Source organism: Leptosomus discolor, chromosome 6 (genome assembly GCF_034619465.1).
Source record: "Leptosomus discolor isolate bLepDis1 chromosome 6, bLepDis1.hap2, whole genome shotgun sequence".
Classification (NCBI taxonomy): domain Eukaryota; kingdom Metazoa; phylum Chordata; class Aves; order Leptosomiformes; family Leptosomidae; genus Leptosomus; species Leptosomus discolor.
Window position 1 is genome coordinate 64,508,900 of NC_141396.1, and position 15,821 is coordinate 64,524,720.

The 15,821-nt window shown below is 57.1% G+C and overlaps 1 protein-coding gene across 1 annotated transcript; it reads right to left on the bottom strand.

Moving 5' to 3' along the window:
• Positions 1–254: 254 nt before the first annotated feature.
• On the bottom strand, positions 255–7,539 carry LOC147415414 (protein-cysteine N-palmitoyltransferase HHAT-like protein). The gene is made up of 7 exons (XM_086467359.1): positions 7,434–7,539; positions 6,818–6,885; positions 6,328–6,441; positions 5,981–6,175; positions 4,934–5,143; positions 1,713–1,884; positions 255–379 (listed from the first exon to the last, which is right to left on the bottom strand). Exons 1-7 carry the CDS (start codon positions 7,537–7,539, stop codon positions 255–257), a joined length of 990 nt encoding a protein of 329 aa, XP_086323485.1.
• Between the last annotated feature and the right edge of the window lie 8,282 nt (positions 7,540–15,821).

Below are 15,821 nucleotides of genomic sequence, written 5' to 3' on the forward strand. Positions count from 1 at the left end.
CCCGAGAGCAGCGGAAGGGTCCCCTCCGGCCGCCCTCTCTCCCGCCTACGGCGGGGCCGGGCCCGGTTCCTCCGGCTGCGCCTCCTGCTCCCGGCCCGGCCGCGGCCCCACGCGGTTCCCATAGCAACAGCGGCCCCGCCGGCGACAAGAGCAGGGGAAGGGCAGGGCCGCGCATGCGCCGAGCGCGGGACGTCACCGCCCGAGGGGCGGGGCTGGCGGCCTTCCCCTCAGCCCGGCCGCCAGGACAGTTGCCCTCAGCCGCCCCGGAGGCGCCACCAGGCCGCGGGGCCCGTAGCAAGCCCGGTCCCTCGGGGATCCGGCTGTGCCCGGGAGGGAAGCGGCTCCTCAGCCCGCCCCGGGGTGGGCAGGAGAGTGGCAGCTGCAGGAAAAGGCCTGTGCGCGGTGGAGGGGCGGCTCCTCATGCCCAACCCCCCCCCCCCCCCCCCCGCCGAGCTCAAGCCCGGTGAGGGAGACGTGCCAGGGCGAGCAGTCGAGGAGAGCAGGAATGTACCGGCTCGGGGTGCCCTTTCCAGTAACGCTGCTACAAACAGAAGCTCAAATGCCTCCATCTTGGTGGGATTCAGCTCACAGATTAAGGGCCACACAGTGCCTCGATGTGAGCAGTGCCTGAGCTCCCACCATGGACCAGGTAGATCTGGTCAATACAGGCAGCAGAGCCTGCAGAGGAGCTCAGCTCCCTCTGGAGTAACACACATGCTTGGTCAATCCACCCAGGTCTCTTAGGACATCCTAAATCAATGCTAGTGCCATCCTAGCTGCATTAGGATTTTCTCCTGGCCTCCAGCTGCCACTCTGGAGAGACATGGGCGTCCTCCTGCTTGTCTGCTGTCCGTGTGGATGTCAGATACGCTGTGGCATCTGAGATGCTGCCATCAGACGTGTATTTGGCCAGCTGAAATCCTCCATCCAGCTGCCAGCTGAATGCCAGTGTTGCTACCATGACTCATCCGGGGAGTTTGGCTTCTGGAGGTCCCTAGTCCAGCCCTGCTCAGAGAACAGCCCACTTTAAAGGGAGATTAGGTTGCTCTCTACCTTGTTCATTTGAGCATTGAGTATGTCTATTTTTGGAGAATCCATAACCCCTCTGGGCCTCTGTTCCAGTGTTTGACCACTCTGTGAAAAACATTCCTCACATGCAATGAGGCTTTGCCTTGCTGCTCCTTGTTTGCTGTGTCCCGCTTCTTCCCTTCCAGCCTCCAAGAAGAGCTCACCTGCTCTGTAACCCTCTGTTAGCCAGTTGAAAACAGCAGCTACAACTCCCCTGAGCCGCTCGCTGTGCACCCTATGCCTGGGACCATTTCAGTGGCTCACAAACACCCGTAGTGGGTGGCCACCTGGGAAGGCATCTGAGATAGCAGATGTACCTCTTGCAACAGCATAGGGCTGGTTTTTTTGGAGGTGCTGAGCTACCTTCCAGTCCAAAGGCAATGGGAATGGCTTGATGCTCAGCCTCTTAAACCCGGAGCTAAACAATTTACACTTGGACCCGGTGAGAATGTCAGCCCAACACCATCTGCTTTCTAGGGCTCCAGCTCTGTGTATTGTCCACGGGAAGAAGAGGGGCTTTGCTCAAACCTGCCCAACATAGGCATTGCCAAAGCCTCTCAGTAGGGATGGATGGAGATCTGGATCACCCACCGCTGCCTCGAAGCTGAGTACAGGTGTGAATGTGTCCAAGCACGGCCACTCACCCAAGGACCAGTCCGAGAGGCGGTTCATGAACTTCAGGTCAGAAGGGAGGGTGAGGATGGAGAAGAAGTGGAAGAAGATGTCCACAGCAATGATGGCCCCTACGTGGAGGAGGGCATGGACCCGGATATGCCTCATCTCATCGTCTTTGCGTCTTAGCTCTTGGGTGCTCACCTGCCGGGATGGCAAACCAGGAAAGGGCTGAGCTAAGAGACAGGATGGACAGTGTGTTCCTCCATCCAGAGGAGCAGTCAAGGTCCAAATGGGGACCGAACACTCTCCTTTAGAAATCACACCATGGACTACGTGGCCCGAATCTCCATTGATTAAGGAAGACCCAAGGGACTAGCTCAGGTGAACCCATCCACAAGGAGCAGGACATGTCCCACCCACAGCATCCCTCCAACACCCCCACCTCAGTGCTGAGCACGGCAGCAAGGCGCCTCCTGGAGCACCCTCCTAGCAAAGGCTGTTCCCATCACTGGCGTTTCCAGCAGAGCAGGCACATGGTGTGACACAGCAGTGACAGGTCTGGCTGTACCTAAGGGACCCAAGGTGGGGTGAAGACCGTACTGACCGAGGAGCTGGGGTTTATGCTCTTTCTGCAGGGACATGCTTAGAAAATCAACTTTGCTTAAGGGCGGCCCCTTGCACAAGTCACCCAGAGGGAGCAAATGCTCGTACTCATCACATCTACAGGGCGCCACAGCCTGTAGGGAAGGGCATCCACATGCCCAGGAGAGGCTGGGAGCAGTGCTGGAATCCCACCTGACAGCTCTGCCAGGGCTGGATGTGTATCTTTGGCCAGGGTCACTTGGGAGGAGGAGGAGGAGGAGAACTGGTGGTCTCTGGAGCTTCTGCTGCAGAGGCCTGCTGTAAATGAGAGGGAGAGCTGCTGGAGGAGCCATCCTGAATCGGTTGGGACCTGATCAATGGGGATTTTGTCTCTGCTGTGTCTTGTACAAACAGGGGCCGGGCTTTGCCTCCAGGAGTTGTCATGTCTCTGGCCGTTGTAATATAAAAAATCATCAGAGCGAGCTTTCAGGATTACACCGGGCAGACTGATGTCCTCACTTCCCCGCATCGCTGTAAAAATTGCTGCTCTATTCAAAATCCTCTTATGTTTATTACTTTCCCTTTATTCCCTGCAAGAGGTGGGAGCTCTCCCGACATAATCCGCAGGCTGCCGCACCAGCCCCATCGTCAAATCCAGATGATTCCTGAGAATTAAAGCCTTTGCCAGATTTTTGTGTGTGTGTGTGTGTCTGTTATATGCCAAGTGCTTTAAGGACACAAAGAGGCTGCTGGACTCTAAGCTGGAGGAGGAGCTGAGGGAGGACAGACTCTGGCATGGAGATGTGTGGGAGGACATGGAGCCCCCCTTTCATAGAATCATGGATCATTTAGGTTAGAAAAGATATTTAAGATCATCGAGTCCAACTGTTAACCTAGTACTGCTGAGTCGACCACTAAACCATGTCCCTAAGTGAAATACCTCCAGGGATGGTGACTCAACCACTGCTCTGGGTAGTGACAACCTTTTCTGTGAAGAAATTTTTCCTAATGTCCAATCTAAACCTCCCCTGGTGCCACCTGAGGCTGTTTCCTCTTGTCCTCATGTCTGCGTGTGGTGGCAGCACTCTGCCACCATCCCCGTGGGATCAGGGAGGTGTCCCCCACACTTGCAGCCCTACAGAAGTGAAATTATTCCCTTGATCCTAGTAAGGAAGATGCTTTTCAGCTCAAATGGGGCTGAGCAAGCCCTGGTACAGATGAGTTCCCATCACACAAGGTCTCCACCAGGATGCAGCACCAGTAGGAGCCAAAAAGACACAGATCTGCCCCCTAACTGGGTCAGACTCCATCTACCTGCCCCTGTAATTGCTGTTGGGCAATTAGGAATTCACCCCTAAAATTAGCTGCGGCTCCAGCAGTGCAGGGGGGCATCTAACCAGGAGATGGCAGTGGTGGCCAGGCCAAGACAGGACCCTTAGCTGGGGCATGGCAAAGGGGTTGTGGAGTTAATCCTTGTCCCTTTGGGGTGAGCGTTTTAAGCAGCAGAGGCGGGAATTGCTCATTAAGTGGCTAGAGACATCCAGGTTTGGGGCTGTGCAAAGGAGCCCAAAATAAAACCCCCTCCAGATCAAGCCATGTAGAAGCGGTGGGAGTTCAGGTCTTGGGGACAGGAGGAGTTCAGGTCTTGGGGACAGGAGGAGTTTAATGCCCTGATTTACAGATAACTGGCTGCAGCGTTAGGAGAAGCCAGGGCTGCACATTTCATAGGAACGACTGATGGAAACTGGGGAAGGAAGAGGAATATGGGATGAGGACAGCACCCCAGCGCACTGTAAACCCTCCAGAGGGGCTTGGACAGTGGGACTGCTGGAGCCACGCTCAGCTGGACTTCAGCCTGACAGATAAGACATGACTGGAGAGATGAAGCCTTAGGATGAAGCGTTTCTTCCAGCAGGTTGGGGAGAAAAGCCCCTCAGTGGCCTGGCCATCCCTAGCACTCGTCTGCTGAGAATGGGCTGCCAGTAGACTCAGTGCACCACCAGCATCCCTTGTGGGGGACACCAGCGCTGACCTTATGATCTCTAGAGTCAAATGGGTCACCAGGGTATTTCATGAAGAGCAGAGGAAGCCCCTGGTTGCTGAAAGACAGCCTGGCACCCAATCTTACTTATTTCTAGAGAAATAACTTCAGATGAAGACACACAGACCATGCCTGGAAATTCATGCTTGTTGGGTGAACCAGCAGGATGGAAATGTGAGGCTGACCTTGCTGTCACACCCACCAGCATGCAGAGGTCCCACAGATGGGCACCACATGTCTGGCTCTCACCGTGGCCTCCCGGTACCGCGCAGTGGGGCAGCATGGAGCTGCTGGGGTGACAGCGCATGGAAACTGAGGCACCGAGCAGTGCAGGTGCCCAGCGAGCAAGGACATGAGCTGAACCCTCCCCTCCTCATCCCAGTGTGATGCTTTCACCACAGCAACGTCTTCCCCTCTGAACAGATCAGCGGCCCAAAACCCAAAAAAGAAGGTTGATGCCCCTCCACACAAAAATCACAGCATCATGGCACAGACTAGGTGACCACAAGAAGCTCTACAACCATTTGCACCTTCACTGTGGCAAAAGATGGGGTTTTGCAGGCATTAAACCCAAGCAAATACCCGCAGGGAGAGGTCCTCATCCAGCCCTGCCTCAGGAGCACTCACCTGGGCATGGAACTGGTCAAACGTCATGACGGGCCCGAAGAAGAAGAATGGGAGGTAGAAGTTGTACTTGAGGAGGTCGAAGATGGAGTAGATGCCCTCTTTCCTCTCAGAGCTCTCAAGTGCAAAGCTCATGCAGCGCATGATGGTGAAGCCGCTTCCTCCGTAGAAGAGGACATCTTGAAGATCAAAAGCTCCAGTTACAAATCCGCTCTGGATGAGAAACAAATAGTTACCACCAGGAACGCGGTGTCGCTTCTGTGCTCCCTTGCTTTGTGGAGGACATCACTCCTGGGGCAGCTGGCAAAGCCTCTAATTACCCTCTGACACCAAGTGTCCCTGGAGCTCATAAGCCTTGCTGTTGGAAAAAGAAAAAAACTGGGGCTCGATTTCCCAGCTGGCTCCTGCATCCCGGAGGAGAAGGGAAGTGGTGGATCCTCTTGGCCACGTCTTCACCAAGCAGCTGTGGGCCACGTAGGCTTTGGTCTGGGGTGGGAATGTCCCCCTCCCCAGGGAGTGAAGAAAAGCCAGCAGAAGCCTGATGGAGAGGGGAGGGGAACGCATATCAGGAGGTAAGCAGCAGGCAGGGAGAGGCAGCACTGTCCTTCAGAGGGACTGAATAGCTTTATAAGGTCCTTCCTGGGCTTCTCTCCACCCACCAGTGAAAGTCTTAACTGGGCAGAGACCTAAGAGATAGGTATGGGTATCACTGAACCCATCCCAGCACCATGTTACAGATGGGGAAGCTGAGGCACGGGACAGGAACACACCTTGCCTGTCTGACAAGCTGTTGCCTAAGCAACAAGGAGGATTCAGGTGTCCTGAGCTTTGGCCCAGCATGAAGCCACCAAAACATGACATAGTCCCCGTGTGATTATTCCCAAGCAGCACAAAGTCCCCTCCTTCTCAAACCCTGTGGGAGATCTGAAGTAGCCAGAAGAAGTGCCTGGGGTTTGCGGGTGCCACAGGAACCCTCCTTGGAGATAAACCCAAGGAGATGGACACAAGTGGGCTGGAAATGAGGCAGAGATGGCCCGAGACAGCCCCTACCTGCCACGAGCTGAATGGCTCCACCTTGAAGGAGGCGAGACAGCAGAGCCCGGCCACGTAGCAGAGCCACTTCTGCTTGGCCAGCGCGACGGAGTAGAGGACAAGGCAGTGGGAGAGGATGATCATCAGGTAGACGAGCCCCATGCTGCCCAGCACGGCCGAGACCCCGTAGAGCATGTACACCACAGCCCGGTGCTGTGAGGAGAGAGCGGTCCCGACCCGTGGTCAGCGTGGTGAAAACCCCGACCCTGCTCCCGCCCATCCCAGAACATCCTTCAACCCCCCCTCCGCAGGTCCCAGGTCACCCTTGGTGCTTTCAGATCCATCCCACCACATCCCCGGCTCACCTGCGGCACCGTCATGGAGCAGATCTTGCCGAAGAGGACGTGTCCCGAGAGGGCGAAGATGATGACGTTCCTGAACGAGGTGAACCACATCACCCACTCGAAATCGGCCACGTCCTGCGGGAGCAGCACCGGGTGCCTTACTGCCCCCAGCCCTCGCACCCCTGCCCCAACACCCGTCTGGAGGGGAAACCAGACCATTTCCAAAGCCTTTTCTTCCCGTTTTCCACCCAAGGGCTCCCGAGCACCCCAGCTTGGTCATAAAACCCCAGGAGAGATGCGCAGAGGTTGCTCGTCTCGGTGCGCACAAAGCAGAGCATCCACGGTGCTGCTCAGGATATTCTCCTGACTGGTTCTTTAGGGAGAAAAATAGGAGTCACGTGGACTTTGCAAAAAATATGTCAGCAGCAGAAAAACCAGCTCTGCTTCTCCAGCGGTCAGCACCGACCGTGTCACCGGTAACTAGAAAAGACCGAGTCCTTCCTCCGCTTACCATCTTCCTGCCGAAGTAGTGCCAGCCCGGCTTTATGCCGTCCCGAAAAGCTTTTCTGTTCATGCTGTCTGCAAAAGAACCAGAGTTTTGGGGAAAGAAACAGCTCTGGGAAACGGGGCCTGGGTTTTGGCAAAGCAGGGAGCCTTCCTCACCGCGATGATGAGCCGTCAGGGCTCAAACAACCCATCCCCAAAGCGCCTAATTCCCGTAGATAACCACAGGAGTCAGGAACCTCGATTTCTGCAAGAATTTCCAGCAAAGCCTTTTCGCAGTGCCCATCCCAGGGACCCTCAGCTGATCCCATGAAATTTTCTGGGTGTTTTGGGCTTCCAGATGAAGCATTGGGGAAGCAGCCCTGTGTAGGCAGGGTGGTTGCCTGGAGAGCTGTGACGTGCCACAGCCTCTTGCCCTGAGCCACAGAAATGGGGACAAGGGGGCAACCGGGCAAAAAGGCCAAAAACTCTCTTGGAGCCTTGCAAAAGATTCCCAAGTCGTTCTCTGCCAAAATTAAATCCGGGGATCTGCTGTTGGTATCGACAGCTGTAAAAGCAGCCGCCTGACATCCATCCTCCCTCCCAGGGCCCCCTCCGGGGGGGGATGAGGTGGGGAGCGTTACCTCTGGAAGCTTCAAAGATCCCGCTGCCGCTGTACACCACAGCGCACGTCACGGTGAGAGCATAAAACCCCAGTTCGTAGCTGGGGAGCATCGTTTTAACCCCCATGGTGGCAGGTCAGCGCCCCAGCTGGTGCAGGGGATCCAGACCTGGGAAAGAGAAGGAGGAGAGGAAAGTAAACCAGGGGTGGGAGCTCACCTGCCCCTCCAACACCCTAAATTGCTGCTGGTCCTCAGCAGCTCTGCTTTGTGGGCTTCCTTGAAGGCCGGGAGCTGAAGAGATGGAGAAGACGGTAACACCTGGGACACAACTCAGGTGTGAGGAAAGAGGTTGCTGCTGAACCCTGCTGCAAAACCCACCCAGGAGCCAGGATCTGGGGGCAGCTCAAGCAGGAGATCCTGATAAAAAGGCTCTTCCCAGCAAGTTGCATCCGTCCCAATGTTCAGAGATGCTCCGGGATGCCAGCTCCCCAGGATGGGGTTCCTCCAGCGTGTCTCTGATGTCCCCTCTTAATTGGATCCTTGGAAGGGCTCCGGGATAGAGCACAAAGATGCCCGTGCTGGAGGGGATGGGATGGGATGGGATGCCCCTATTCCCCTGCCGTGGGCTGCTGCTCGCCTTCTCCTGGGATTTTGCCCAACCTTGAGCTCTTGAGGGGGCTCCTAAAGCACCGTGGTCCCAAAGTGCTCCCACCCCCGAGCCTTAGGGCGGGCGAGCCCCCCCCCGCCCGGCATCAGCGGAGCTCGGAGGATGCCGACGCTCAGCCCCGCAATTAGCCCTGGGCTAATGACTCCCGTTAAGGCTAATTAACGCCGGCGCGACGTGCCTTTCAGCCCGCCCCGAGCTCTGCAGCCTGTCCGGCAGCTGCTAAAAACGCAATTCGGGGTTGGAGCGGGGGGGGGGGGGGGGGTGGGGGGTGGGGGCGTGGGCGGGGGCAGAGCATCCTCCTCCGGCACCGCCACCCACTCGTGAGCATCCCCCGCGGGTGGGAGGGGGGACCCTGCGAGCGGCGCGGGGCGCTTCGAAGGGATTAAAGAGCGAAACTCTTGCTTTTAGGCAGCAGAAAAAGGCGAGCCGGTCACCCTCTGCTTTCCCATCCGCATCGCAAAGCTTTTATTTTTTTTTTTTTCTGATTTAAATTATTTTTTAATATTTTTTTGTTGTTGTTGGTTGTTGAGATTTTTAAAGGGGGGCGGGTGTCGCTGGTAGGGATGCGGGGTGACCCCATTTTATCCCTAGCACTAGGAAAAAAAAAAAAAAACGCTTTTCCCGGTGGGAAGGGCCAGCCCTGGGCTGGACTCAGCCCCCGGGAGGTGGGGGGGGGGGGGGGTCGCCCTGCGGCCGCTTCCCCCCCCCCCCCCCCCCTCCGTGCGGGGCCGCTGCGGGCGGGCGCGCTGCCACCTCCCTGCGGTCCCCCTGCGGCGGGAGGGCACCCACGGAGGTGGCTTTCAAGAGGTGTTTCTTTTTGTTCTCCCTCCTTTCCACGCTTTTCAAGGCTTTTTTTTTTTTCCTTTTTTTTTTTTTGTGGGGAGGGGGCATCCCGCAAATGGGGCGTGTGTGTGGGGGGGGTGTTTAACGGTCCCCGGTCGCCTGCGGTGGGCGAGGGGTGCTGGCAGGGGGGACCCTTCGGACAATTTTAACTCCTGATCGCTCCGGGGTTGCAGTGTCAGGTGCAGGGGAGGGGTTCCCCAGCGCAGCCCCCCCCCAAAAAGCTCTGAGCAGCCGCGGGGCAACACCATCCTCATCCTCACCCCCCCTCCCCAGTCCCCTCCACCGCCCCCGGCCAGGCGCTGGGAGCGGGCAGAGGTGACCAAAACTCCCTGGAACTGCGGGAACAGCGTGTCCCCAAACCCAGTGTGACCCCCACACCCCACACCCCCCCCCCCAGCTACTGACCTTGAGCCCCGGGGCCGCGGGTGGAGGTGGGCGAGGGTGCGGGGATCCAGCGTCCGGCACCGCGATGGGGGGGCTGGGGGGGGGGGGGGAGCGGCGGGGACCGATGGAGGATTTGGGGGGGGCTGTTTGTCCTACAGCATCCCTCAGCCTGGCTTGGGGGGCCGGGGGGGTGTGGGGGGGAAGGCTGAAGGAGGGGTGCCGTTCCCCTCGCTTTGCCCCTGGAGGAAGTTTGGCCGGGAGTGGAGCGGAGCAGGCAGGAGGTATTTTTATTTTAGAGCAGCACTGCAGAGGGGGGCTGGTTCAGGAGCTGTCTGTCACGGCAGCTGCTTGGAGAAGACCTGTGCTGGCTGCCAAAGCTCACCCCGGGCCAGGGAGCACGGCCCAGGGCTGGCCACAGGAGCCCCGGGCCACGGTAGCCCCTCCACGAAGGGACAAGCTCCCTCCCAAGGGGTGTCTCTCGGTGTCACCACTTTGAGCCTGGCAAAGGAGCAGGTAGCCCCCCCGTCGCTGTGAGCAAGAGGGGAGGCAGCTATCACCTCGTGGGGTTGGGGAAACTGAGGCACGAAGCCAGGAGGTGCAATTCCTCCCCTGGTTCGGGCAGTGTTTAAATCGGCGCGGGGCTGGGAGGTCGCAACATCTCTGCAAACCATCTCGGGGGTTGTCTTGCATCCACAACCAAACCAGGGGTTAGGAAGGGGCTGGGATGGGTTGTGGCCTCTGTTATTTCAGGATGGACAAACGCAAGTTGGCCAAGAACGAGTCAACCCAGCGTCAGGTCCGTCCCCGTGTCCTGCACGAAGCTCTTTCTACCAAACCCCTACGAGATTTGGGGCGAGCTCACGCTGGGGCTGATGTCCCTGAGTATCTCCTGGGCTGTCTGTGGGGTTGGGGGAGAGAAACAAGGCAGATGACCCTGGATTTTAGAAACATTTCCATGGGTTCTCTGCTTTGGGGTGAGAGAAGTCGCGTTTTGGGGCTCCAGGGGGAGGATCTGCAGAATGGGAGCCCCTTGGGCCAGCCCAGCTTTGCTGGCGCGTTGCCCACCAACGAAAAGGCTACCAGCGTTTTTCACTCGATGTGCAGAGAGAGAAGCTCTCCGTAGAAAGCCTCGGCGATGGCTGTACGGCCACCACCTTCAGCACCTAACGAGCCACTTTAATTTGCAGCAGCCGGGGCAGGATTTGGCTGCCTGCCCCTCGGATGCCCCGGAGCTCCAGCCTTCCTCCTCCTGCCGCAGCTCCGTCCCTACCCAGGGACTTTGGCTCTTCAGACCTCGGCCTAATTGACTGTGTGCTTCGAGGCGGAGTAATTAAGAGGTTGGTGCAGATAAGCGCAGCGAGACACGGCTGTGCCCTTGTGGAGGGCAGGGGATTATGGCCACCGGCCAAGGAGCCTCGGCAGGAGGGAAAATCGTGTCCGTCCCCCCCACCAGCGGGTGCAGACGGACGGACGTCGGCTCGCCGCGATGGAAGGCAACGAGCAAAGGGGCACCGAGGGACCGACAGGTCCCCGTCACCTTCCCTGCCTCCCAAACCCACTCACCCCCCACGCAGAAAACAAAACCAGCCCCGAAATCCTTCTTGCCGAGTGCTGGAAGCACAATGGGCCCCGTTGTGTAGCCACGGGGCTGGAGGCGGTGGGGATCTCGTTTTTGGGGACACGCGGGACGCCAAGGGGGGCTCCAGGGAGCGGGTCCCGGAGGGCAGGAGGATCACGGCCCCATCGTGCTGCTCCTGCTGGGCACTGGTATCCAGAGAGTTATGGGCTGATGCTGAATTTTTCTTTTCCATTTTTCCTTTTAATCCTGAGTAATTTGTTATCTTGCTGGATTGAAAGTGCAACGTAGGTGGAGGGCTGGGCGGCGGTTTTTCATGAGGCTCTGGGAACTGCGGTGATAAAAATCATTTAGCTTTAATTTATAGATATTATAAAAAAAAATAGAATAAACCCCCCCCCGCTCTTCATTTCTAATATAAGAAGATTTATTTTTAATGTGACCAGCGCGCCTTCCGCTGCACAGGGGACGCCTCCGTGTTTTATTGCCCCCGTGCCGCTGCTTTACGACGAAGGGCTGTTTATGGCTGCGAGCTGGTTTTAAAGGTAGTTGTTGTTTTTTTTTTTTCCCCAAACCTTTGGTGGGTTGCTGGAAGTTGTGGCAGAGGAGCTGAGGCCAGGCCCCTCTTTGGTGTCTGAGAAAGGGAGCAGGGAAGGTGGCGGGGTTCGAGGAAAGGCGCTTGGCTCCGTCCCAGCAAGGCACGGCACGCCTTGGCGATGGGGACGCCAAAGGAGCCTCCTGCTGGCTGCTTGCTCCTGCCCTGGGCTGCTGGAGCTGGGAGGAACTGGAAGGCGAGAGGGTTATAATAACCCACAGGGGGTGTTTTGTGCTGCCTTAGGTTGCCCCATCGGGTTCCCCATGTTGGGAACACGCCAACCCCACCAGGACCTCGGCAGGCCCCTCCCTGCTAGCAGGGCAGCTCAGGAGAGGTGGATGTGTGCCCCATCCATCCATCCATCCATCCATGATCACCCCCAGAAGGGCTCTGCCTGTCCCCCATGGCACACGCCAACCCCATCAAACATCCCAGGACCTCCTTCCACCACCCTGGAGGAAAAAAAAAAACCTCTGAAGAAGGCTCCCACCACCTGGCGGGGACAACCCAGCTGCCAACTGCCTTCAGCTCCTCTCCTCGCGATCCCCTCCCGCTCTCGAAAGCAAAAATGCCCCAATTAGGTCAACGCCGCCGCGGGAGGACCCCGCTCCTCCTCTCGCCGTGCCCCGCAGAGAACTATTCTGGCTCATGAGCTGCTCCAAAGCCCAGGACGTCACCCCCTGCCTGCGGATGGGTTTCGGAGCTGTAAGGGGAGACGCGTGGGGATCGAGGTGGCATTTGTCGAGCGAGGCCGCCCTGTCCCGCAGGGGCTTGGAGGAGAGAGGATGAAGGGAGAAACCCAACACTCCTCTGGGCTCAGTCGTGGCTTAATTTAGAGCACGGGGGGGGGGGGGGGAGGCGCTCTCGCTGGGGTGTTTTTCCATTTAAAGCCGAACCTCGTCGCTTTTGTCAAGCACGGGGCGAGGGCCCTGCGGCTTGCAGGGCAGAAGCAGCTGCTGGGCTGCGGCTGCCGGAGGGGTTGGCAAAGCAATTTCCAAGCGAGTTGCCCTTTGCCACCAGCTTTTCCCCCCGTTTCGGCCTGCAATCTGTCTCCTCCTCGCACCTCCGTCGCGCTTTGGAGCCTCGGGGAGGGCGTGAGCCACCCGCAGCCCCAATCTACTGATACGGGAAAGCAGAAAATATCTGAAAATAGTCTTTTTGAAATACGTGATACGCTTTAGTCTCTGCAATGTTAGCTCGCTAGCCTTGTCTTTGGTAAACAAGAGTGTAACCCCCTGCCCCTTGGCAGGGCTTCAGTAGGGTCTTGATCCCTCCAAGGCCTGCTTCAGTGTTTTGGGTGAGATGGGGACGGGGGAGGAATTGTCTTTGTGCCACAGACCGTGACCACGGAGGGGGATGTCGCCTTGAGCTGTGGTCGCGGGGGGAGACCCTGCCCAGCTGCCCCTGAACCGCCCACTCTGGAGGATGGGTTCAATGGGACAATCGTGATGAAGACCATCGAGGAACTCTTACTTCCTCCCCGAGACCACCAAAAGACCCCCGAAGGGGAAGACTGCGCCTGCGCGAGGGGGAAGAGATCTAATTGACATCCGAAGCGGGACAGAGTGATAAATATGGAAATACGTCAGTTTTGTTGCTTTAAATAGGAGGCAACGCCCGCGGCTCGGGGTGCAGCATCCTTAGGGCACCGGACCCTCGCTGCACCCAGCGCTGCAGGGCTGTAATAACCAGACCTGCTCCACAATCCACTGGGATGGCGGAATTCTTGCGCAGATCACTACGGCTCCAAACGGGAGCCGTTACGGTGGGATGGGCTGTGACCTGCTGGCTGGTCCTGGGCCACTCGGCCGAGCGGAGCCCAGGGCAGGGAGAGCTCGCCCGTGGCGGCACCGTCTATATTTAACCGCACTAATGCAACTTAATTCACGGCCCGGCCCGCCTGGAAAGCCGCGCTCCTGCCGCGCCGGCTCTTCGCAAGGAAAACGATGACGATTCATCAAAGGTCGTTTATTCCCCGCGGGTCAGCTGTAGTTTTTAAAAATGGGATGCATCCGTCAGGCACTTTATGGCTGCTTTGTGGAAGGGCTCTGCCCAGCTCCAGGGCAGGAGACAACCTTTGGCTCAGCCCAAGTGTTGGGAGGACTCATATTCGGACCGTACATTAGCTAAAACCCGTCCAATTCCACACAAGGAGTGTCCGTAGCCTCAAATACTTGCAGCAAAATTCACCTGATGCTGTTCCTCACAGCTTAACTGCAGCCACCAGGCTGTGCCAGCGGTGCCGAGCGTTGTCACCACTAACCTGTCGCCACCAGTAGCTGCAATGAGAGGCTGGAAAAACTCAGAGCTTATCAAAACGTGGCCTGGGATGTGACTTTACAGCGGATGAAGGCTGTCCCAGTGAGGAAGCGCTGGGGGCTCACGCCGCTTTTATCTAGCAGAGGAAGGCGTAACGATGACTGGCTGCAAACTGCAGCCAGAGAAATTCAAGTGAGAAAGCAAAGCACGGGATTTTTTTTTCCACAAGGACAAACTTCCAAGGAAAACAGGGGGTTGTGGAGGTTTCAGACCAAGCCCAGTTACATCCCTGAAAGAAATGGTGTAGCTCAAACAGCACAAGCGTGCTGGAGAGATTCAGCTGGCTGAGGACCAGTGGTATGCGTTTGTGCAGGCAGGGAGAAAAGTATTTTCACTGATTTTCTTCTCTGAGTGATGGGCTGGGGGACGTGGGGCTGCTGCAGCCAGCTGAACTGGGGCTGCCGCTTCCAAAATCTGTCAGGGTTTCTTAACATTCAGCAACCAAACGACACGCGCTGCAAGAAAATCGGTCTCATACCTCGGAAACGGGGAAGCAGTTGCTGCAAGAGTCAGCATTCGAATTCAGCATGTGGAGGAGGGTCACTCTGTGGAAGCGCAGAGGGGATTTATTTCAAAACTAAGGTGAAAACTGAGAAGACCTGGACAATCTGGGCTGTGTTCAGACCCCTCCACTGCTCTGTGACGGGAGAGAGGTTGCACATTCCCATGAGAAGCAGTTACTTACAGGCACGGGCTCTCCAAATGAACTGTTTTACAGTGCCTTTAGTTCCTTCTTTGTCCAGGCGTGTGGTGGTGCTGTGTGTTTGTGCAGAAAAAAAAAATAGAGAAAACGCTTCTGTGCGACCCCAGACAAGCGTATGTTTAAAGAAATGAGTGTTGCAGCACTTGAGAAGAGGTTTGCACCGTGTGCTAGCGAGCCATATGCTAACACCTAGCACTCCCAGGTCCTTATCTGCCTTTCCTGCCTTGATTCACAGCCACCCCAGGAAGAATTTTGCTGGGGAGTGGCAGGAACTTCACTGCTTCGTCACAGAACAGGAGGCAAACGCTGGGCATGCATTAGAAAGGACAGAGAGGCAGATTGCCTCTCCTGCTCTCCTGTGAAAACATTATTGATTCACACCGCTGCGCAGGCGAAACCAGAATCTCCAGCTCCAAGCTACCAGCCTGAATTTAGCAGGCACGGCATAGCAAAAGCTCCCCACCTCTGCCACAGCTCAGGCAGCTTTTCGACTCGCGAATGCAGGTCCTTCAAATACCTGATTTCTTTGGTCTGCTCGCCCTAGCCCACGCTACGTGATCATCGGGACGGAGCTGAACAGAGACGAGCCGCAGCTCACCTGAGTGAGACTCTGTCGGTCTCTCGCTCGAGGATTTACGATTCCTCGAGGTCACCGGGAGGACTGCAGGTTCAAGATGCCTTTTCCTGGGATGCTACCGGCAGGGTGAGCAGGAGGAATAGGGCAATGGACCCTTTTGGTCCTGGGAGAAACACCTGGTGGCTTTGCTGAGCTCCAGGCCAGCGCTGGGGGAGCAGAGCAGGGCTGTTAAGCACAGGGAGGGTTAACCCGCAGGTGCTGAGTTTATCCTCGGCTCCGTGACCTCCTCCATCAGATTCCATGAACTGTTTGAAGAGAGACTTAAGCAGGGAAAAAAGGCAGGGACGACACCACCCTCACCGCATCTGGAGCGACTCCTGCTCTCTTTTTCCACCCTGCCTTGGTGGAGTCAGGACGCAGTCGCCGTTCTGGGGAAGGGAGCAGCTGGGGTTAAAGTCTGACCCACTCCACGCTCACAAAAAGAGGCTGACAGAGCAAAGCAGGAAAAGAAAAGCTTTCAAGCCGTTCCACCGAGGAACAAAGCAGCACTCTACCAAAACGACCAGCTCTCCATTTGCTTGTAATCCCCAAGGCTAGCCCTCCGCTGGCAGGCTGCATGTTAACGCCTCATTAGCTTGCTCTTGGTGTTCTCACCGTGCTGCAAGAGAAAAGGACGGAGAGGCAAGGGCTTCCAGCACCTCCAAAAGTCCCTCCGCTACTGCGTGGAGGACCTGCCTGCGTTCTG

Excerpts from the sequence above, each read along its gene's own strand:
- LOC147415414 (XM_086467359.1), bottom strand. The coding sequence starts at position 7,539 with ATGGGGGTTAAAACGATGCTCCCCAGCTACGAACTGGGGTTTTATGCT. Across the intron at positions 6,886-7,433 it reads GATCTTTGAAGCTTCCAGAG|ACAGCATGAACAGAAAAGCT; the intron begins GTAACGCTCCCC and ends GTTCTTTTGCAG. Across the intron at positions 6,176-6,327 it reads GCTCCATGACGGTGCCGCAG|CACCGGGCTGTGGTGTACAT; the intron begins GTGAGCCGGGGA and ends CTCTCCTCACAG.